The 7,447-nt window shown below is 43.8% G+C and overlaps 1 protein-coding gene across 2 annotated transcripts in view; it reads left to right on the forward strand.

Annotated features, from left to right (window-relative positions):
* The window catches only part of KIF13B (kinesin family member 13B), a 368,955-nt gene extending 362,779 nt beyond the window's left edge, over positions 1-6,176 (forward strand). For both annotated transcript variants that reach the window (XM_068280045.1, XM_068280046.1), the window contains exons 39-40: positions 1,034-2,036; positions 4,061-6,176. In XM_068280045.1, coding sequence (XP_068136146.1) covers positions 1,034-2,036; positions 4,061-4,350 — 1,293 coding nt within the window. In that variant the 3' untranslated portion in view covers positions 4,351-6,176. The remainder of the gene's footprint in view (positions 1-1,033; positions 2,037-4,060) is intronic.
* Positions 6,177-7,447: the final 1,271 nt, after the last annotated feature.

The following is a 7,447-nucleotide window of genomic DNA, read 5'->3' on the forward strand; positions in this document are numbered from 1 at the left end:
ACAATAGCTGCAGGCAGCAACGTAACGTTTTAAAGCTGGAGGGGAGCGGAGGACGGGGGACCCAGGCGAGGGAGGGGGGTCCGACCCCCCTCCCTGCCGGTAGGCCCAATACCCCCTTCCTGCCCGCTATCCCCTCCAGCTCGGGCGGCCCCCCACACCCATGGACAGGCGGGTGCTGCCCCCCCAGAAGTGCCGCCTGAGGCAAAAGTTTCACCCCGCCTCATGGGCGGGCCGGCCCTGATTAGTTCTTATCGGCAACTGTGAATAGACCCCCACACCCATGGACAGGCGGGTGCTGCCCCCCCAGAAGTGCCGCCTGAGGCAAAAGTTTCACCCCGCCTCATGGGCGGGCCGGCCCTGATTAGTTCTTATCGGCAACTGTGAATAGACTGCAGGACAGCTCTGCCAAGGCAGCCGTCCCCCCATACAGGAAACACTGAAGCTTAACCCTTTCAGTGCTCCTTGCAAAGTGAAACCTAGGTAAGATGTAAGAATTGTTTCAGATTTTTTTTTTGTGGGGGGGGGGGTATCAGCGCAGAATTATTAGCTTATGTTAATAGGCTGTGATAAGTGAAGAAATTACACTTTACGTGTGTTTGTTTGACCAGCCTCCTACTCCTCATTTGTTTAGTCGACTCCGACTCTTCGTGACCATATGAACTTTTGCACGCCAGATGTGGCTGTCAGTCATGGCTTCTTTCAGATGTTGCATAGGCATGTTCATAGCATCACATATGGTGTCTGTCCATCTTAGCCTCTGAAGGCAAAAGAAAAAAAAAAAAAAAAGACAGCAGTTTTTCCTAAGCACCAAGGATTTCTCCAGAGAGTCCGGTCTTCTTGTTATGACTAAAGTGTTTGAGTTTAATTGTAGTATCAATCCATCTGGTGAACACTGTGGCCTTATATATAAGTATTGGCTAGTTTGATATCAGTAGCTGGTAGGCTGCTAGAAGATCTCTGTGCTAATTATTTTTTGTCCAACTACAGTTGTTGGTTTCTGATCAACTAAGTTTTCTTGATTTCTTGACAACAGGTTGGCAATGAAGAGTGGGCAGGAATTCGACAACCAGTGATTGCTCGATCACCAACCCAGGAGAAGAAAAATGAGAAATCACCCATAGTGCCTTCCCAGCCAAAATCTTGTGAATCTCCTGGACAGGAGACTCAAGAGGGACCTCCAAGCCCTATTAGTGAAGCATCAAGTGGTTACTTTTCCCACAGTGTCTCCACAGCCACTCTTTCTGAGGCGTTGGTCACTGGGAACGAGGTGCCTACAGGTCCATCACCAAGCCCAATAGCTACTGACATTAGCCCACCTAGTGTTCCTACCACTCAAGAGACCCCAAACAAAGAACCTGTAAATAAACCAGAAGTGCTTTCAGGTGACACTGATCCGAAACACCAAGCGAGAGCTGAGCTCCAAAGGGACATTCCAGCCAGTGATAAAAATCTTAATGAACTGAGTGACTCAGTAAGCTCTGCTGCTGTTCATAGCAAAACCAGTCTAGATGCATCATCTTTAGATGTGGTTGAAAAACAGGACAAGCTCTTGACAAGCATAGAAAGCCATCACACTACATCTACCATAAAGTGCATCCCTTCTAAAGAAAAGCCCACCACCACAAGCACTTTACCATCTTCAAAAGACCAGGCAGACGTTCAGCCATTGCTCTCAGCTGACCACCTAAACCAGACAACAAGTTTTGTGTCTCCATTCAAAATACAAAAAGTAAAGCCATCAGAACTCAAGTCATTCACACGCATGTTTGGGGATGAGCTCGGAGATGTGCCCAGTGCAGAGAAGTTGGGATCTGCCGTCCGGTTAAAAGAAAGTAAAGAAAGATTGGATGACCAAGTAGAAAGTGGAGAAGCGGAGGTGGCATCCGATTCTGAAGAGTCCCAAGAAGTTCCTGAGTGGCTAAAAGAGGGGGAATACGTGACAGTTGGGACCAATAAGATTGGTACTGTCAGATATGTTGGCCCAGTGGATTTCCAAGGAGGCACGTGGGTTGGCGTGGAGCTCGATTTACCTGCAGGTAAGGCTCATTTCTCCTGAAGATATAAATGTCTTGCAATACGCTTGAAACGATTTAATCTTGAAGTGAAAGATAATTGTGAAGGCTTACAATTAAAGTGGCCTTGGGTAGATTTGGGTGAAGCCAAATGAATGCTCACCCTGCTCCCGCTGAAACCCAGGGCAGTGTTAAAGAGAACCAGAGATGAAGCACCCTCTTGTATTTTACCTTTATAAATAAGTGGGAACATGCCAGTAAACACCTAATCTGCTCTTTGTTTCATTGTTCTCTGTTTAATCTTACTGTTATCACCTCTAATAAGAATCCCCGACTGAGCACTCAGTCTAGCTTTGCTATGGAAAGATTATAGCTGAGTCTGTCTTCTCTGGTGTCTTTTCAAGCCCAAGCCTGCCCCCTTGTGGCTCTGCTATAATGACTCCGCTATAGTTATATAATATAATTCCCTGCAAAGCCAGACTGAATGCTCAGTCCGGGATTCTTATCACAGCTGATAACAGACACTTTTAGCAGTGAGGATGAAACAGGGAGCATGGTAAGTGTTTTCTCTAATGTTCTTACTGATATATATGGTAAAATACACAAGGGTGCTTCGTCTCTGGTTCCCTTTAAATACTATTTCCCCTCAGAATTGTCACAACTTTTTAAATTTGAGCTCCAGCAATCATTAATCACGGACTGCCGCTATAGCCGTAATTTTTTATTATGACCTATGGAGGCGCCCAGACGATTGTCGAAGTGCTGACCCAAAATTAGCTGATCTTGCCTGAAGAGACATGAAACATAATGGTGGGTGCACATTCTCTTTTCTTTCTTTTTTCATTGTAAAGTTTATTGATCTAGGGTTGTTAGTCAGTCTCTCTTCAGTTTAATAAAGTCAGTAATTATCCCTGAAAAATAATTAGAGGTCATAAAACATCTGTGTGGCTGCAATAACACTTCTAATGGGAAGATAAAAGTTCAGAGAGCTGAATACACAGAAAGTGCTGTGCAAGTTGCAATTGAGACGGTGACATTTTGAAACCTACATTTTTACCCCTTAAAATTGAGACTATAGGAGGTAATTATTTTGGATTATTTCTGTATATACAGTTGTTTTATCTCATCAGTTTTTTTGTTTTGCTTTGTACCCCTTTAAACCAAGATTTTGAATGTGCTAACCTGCATATACAGTCTCCCGACATATTACTTTTTCTTGAGTTCAGTTTGCAGCTTGTCCATCTTCTTGATTTTTTGCTGAGGGGAGGAGCATGAGGATCTGTTAATTAGTGTAGCTGTAGTTAAAGGACTACTGTAGGGGGGTAGGGGGAAAAAAAAGAGTTGAACTTACCCGGGGCTTCTAACAGTCCGCCGCAGATGTCCTGTGCCCGCGCAGCCACTCAACGATGCTCCGATCCCCGCCTCTGGTTCACTTTCAGAATTTGCGACTTCGACTGAAAACCAGTACGTTCCCAGTGTCAGTGGGAACAAGGATGCAGGCGCAGTGGTTTTCCGAGTTTCTGAAGTCGTAAATTCCGGACGTGAACCAGTATTGGGCCTGCACAGTACACTCCCAGTGATGTCAGCGGGAGCAAGGATGCGGCTGCGCCAGCGCAGTGGTTTTCCGACTTTAAAGTCGCAAATTCCGGAAGTGAACTGGTGGCGGGGACCGGAGCATTGGGGAGTGGCTGCGTGGGTACCGGACATCTGTAGGGGACCATTAGAAGCCCCGGGTAAGTTCAACTCCTACTCCCCTATAGTACTTCTTTAACCTTTATATGTTGCAAAAACTGATTCCAATCATTTTGTTTTGCAAAGTATTTCTTTTAGATGCACACACTCATATTCTATTTTCTTCTCTTTTCCACTTACATTTTTCCCTCTCCCTTTCTCCCCCAACTCCTGACCCCCCACCTCCTTGCTTTTTTTTAATCTCGTGCTCATTTTTTCCCCCTCTTTGCCGCTCTACCTCTTCTGCTTATTCAGTGAGTGTAGCAACAGTGATTTATACAAGTTGAATAGAGTTAATTTGCTCCTCTTTTCTTCAGGGAAGAATGATGGTTCAGTGGGCGGTAAACAGTACTTCAGATGTAACCCAGGTTACGGTGTCTTGGTGAAGCCCAGTAGAGTGAAGAAAGCTACAGGGGCAGCACGCAGACGGAGCACCGGGTTACGCATGCAAGGTGGAGCTGCTAACGAGAACCGAAAGACCGGAAACCTGTCCGGTTCCGCAGGAAATCTTGCTGCATTGACTGCCCTGGCAAAACCAGACAGAGCTGCAAGCCTAAAGGCTGACGCCCAGAAGAAGGCGGAGAACAGGAAGTCTTGGGCCAATTAACCTCTAGCTTACACTACTATATATTGTAACTGAATTTAACCCTAAAGAAGACCTTTTACGAGGTAGTCCTTTTAAAATGGCCACTTATGAGAAAGTCTTCTGCACTAATGATTCCAGCTTACTGCTTCTGGGCATGGTTGTATAGAAGGCGGACCGTGCCTCTATCCTGTGGTATAACGCTCGTTTCATCTCTGCACTGGTGATGGGACTCTCTGCTCCAATCCTGTGATGAGTTTTATGAAGCTGAATTTGAGGCGGATTTCATTCTGATAACTTGGCTGCACCAAAGTGTATGGAGATGTTTCCAACACGCTCGTATTTTAACCTGTTTTAACAGCCAACACAGTGGTGGCAGGACAGCCAGCTGACTTCGCCTGTGTCTGCATGTATATATGTCTGTACGTGTAAATATGTTTTATACATATCTTCTACGTTTTATTGGCAAAATTAAATCCACGGTAGGTTCGAAACAAGTCAGGTTTCCCGAATCTGTCTTGTACGTCAGTATCGCGACAGCCTGAAGGGGCAGACTGGGACCAGTAAGTGTACAGTGGGAACAAATATACATGTATGTGTGTATATAACAGATTACCTATGTACATACACAACGGTATTTTGAGGAAATAAGTGCAATGGTAAGTGATGTAGGGAGGCGTAGCGTTCGTTCACCCAGGTTTTTTTTAAAATCACTAGATTTTTATCCCTTTGCAAAATAAATCTTAAATTATACCTAATGTGCTTATTAAATTTATCAATCAATATTTTTTTCCACCCCTCCTTTGTATTTTTTTCACTTTTTTATTTTTCACCCCACTTCTGACACCAAGATAGTCAGCTCTTTATTTTCTCTTTTTCACGCATTATTATAGCGGATTGACACTCTAAAATGATGACGAATGCTGGGCACTAGATTTTCACTAATGCCACAAATTTACATTCCCAGATGCTTGTAATGAATGCACAAATTGATTTGTCTTTTAAGTTTGGTGGGTTTTATTGATTATATTATTTATATATGGTAGGAGGTTTTTTTATTCTTGCTGGGAAAGGGGAATTGCGAACTACAATCACTGTTAGGATTTTTTTTTTCTTTTTGGTCACTAACGAACGGTGCTCCAAAACCTGTCGGGATAAAGAATTTTGTGTGGTTAAAGTCTGAATTGATATACGAGGCATGTGCAGGATCCACGGTCCTTGATTGTGATTTCGTTCTAGATCAAGTCTAGGGTGGACAACCATTGCTGAGGAGCTACAAAGGCTAGACTCTTGATGCCTTGGATGGTTGGAATGTGGAGTTTGACTACACTCCCCTCAGTGTTTGAACCATAAGGAAATTCATTTGTAAATTTGCCTAAATGTAGACAAGTCTTGAGAATTTTGGTATTATTGTTTAAGTCATTGACTAATGTGGACTAATGTGATTAAATCACATCAAGACACCATTTTCTATGTGCTTATGGTTAAATGTAGCATTCCAGGTGTCTCCAGTTCTCCACCAGTAAACCAAATTATAGAATAAAAAAGTGGTCAGCTCAGCTGCTGACATGTGGAGCCACCTAGAGCTTAAAGTGAACCAGAGATGAAGCACCCTCATGTATTTTACCATATATATCAGTGTGAACATTCGAGAAAACTCCTACCCTGCTCTCTGTTTCATTCTTCTCTGCTCAGCCTGCTTGTTATCAGCCCTGATAAAATCCCCGACTGAGCATTCAGTCTGGCTTTGCTCAGGAATCATTATAGTGGAATCGTCATAGCAGGGCCAGAAGGGGGCAGACTTGGGCTTGGAAAGACATCAGAGAAGACAGACTCAGCTATAATGTTTCCTGAGCAAAGCCAGCCTGAATGCTCAGTCAGGGATTTTATCAGGGCTGATAAGAAGCAGGTTGAGCAGTGAAGGATGAAGCAGAGAGCAGGGTAGGTGTTTTCTCTAATGTCCCCACTGATGTATATGGTAAACTACATGAGGGTGCTTCGTCTCTGGTTCACTTTAGCGTCCACTAACTTTTGAATGATGAACTATGACTGCCAAATGGTGTGCAATTCAAACAAACATTAGATACGGCATTCCGCGTGTCTCTGTGTCCCCGAGGTAGACCAACTAAATAGAATATTTTCCATTCAAAATTGTTTTTACAGTAGACCAGGATTGAGTTGCCATTAAGATCTGTTTGCAAGGCTGATCATATCCTTTCCTAGCCCTATGGTACGAAGAGTTGTCACAAAGGTTGGTAGCCAATTTGTCACATGGCAATGTAGCGGTTCTGCAGTGAGGAACAAGATGGGATGTTCTGTAGTGCAACTGAAAGTTGTGTATGTCTGTAGGGATGAAAATAAGCAGCTTTTAGACTTGAGCTAGGCTGGAAAGGTAGGTTGTATTAATAGTTACTGTCTAACACTATGATGGTGCTTTCTCGTTTTACATGGACTCACATTATGGTTTAGCACATCTCCCTGTCTTTCAGCAAGACCGCATGGAGAGCATGAATGGTGCACAAAGTCCAGCTACCGTTGATGTCCATGATGTGTACACAGTCAGATTAGCAAAACTATGAATCATGAGTAGATGGCAAGGGTTTTGGTGCTCAGCACAATGTCCATAGTGTCTTATGTCTACCCTTTAGTGATATCACATATCACTCGATTACTATGGTGCAGATGGTTCCTGGATCTGTCCTGCTTTGATCACTATTCAGCTGCCAGAATATTGCATTTTCTCTGAGAAGTTGGAAACCTTCCAAGCATGTGTATAGCTACAGGTCTTCATATCTGGTCTGTCTGAATTATGCAGTAGTTGAAGAGCAAGGCATTGATAATAAATAAAATCAGGTCCAAGCCTATGTGATATGGTACTGAAAATTCTGTGGACTGTTAGCTGTGTGAATGAAGCTAGGGAGGAGAACACTGCCAGATGTCACATAGGCATATATATGGGTGTTCAGCTTAGAATTGCAAAGTGCCTTAACCAATCTACACCTCAGATAACAAAGACCTAATGCAGCAGCTTAATAGACAACAGGCAACATGAAGCACTGTAGAAGGAGTGAAGCACTTCTACACCCTCCTCCCCAACCTGCATTTACCTGTAGTTACCTCT

The sequence above is a fragment of the Hyperolius riggenbachi genome, chromosome 4 (genome assembly GCF_040937935.1).
Source record: "Hyperolius riggenbachi isolate aHypRig1 chromosome 4, aHypRig1.pri, whole genome shotgun sequence".
Taxonomy (NCBI): Eukaryota; Metazoa; Chordata; class Amphibia; order Anura; family Hyperoliidae; genus Hyperolius; species Hyperolius riggenbachi.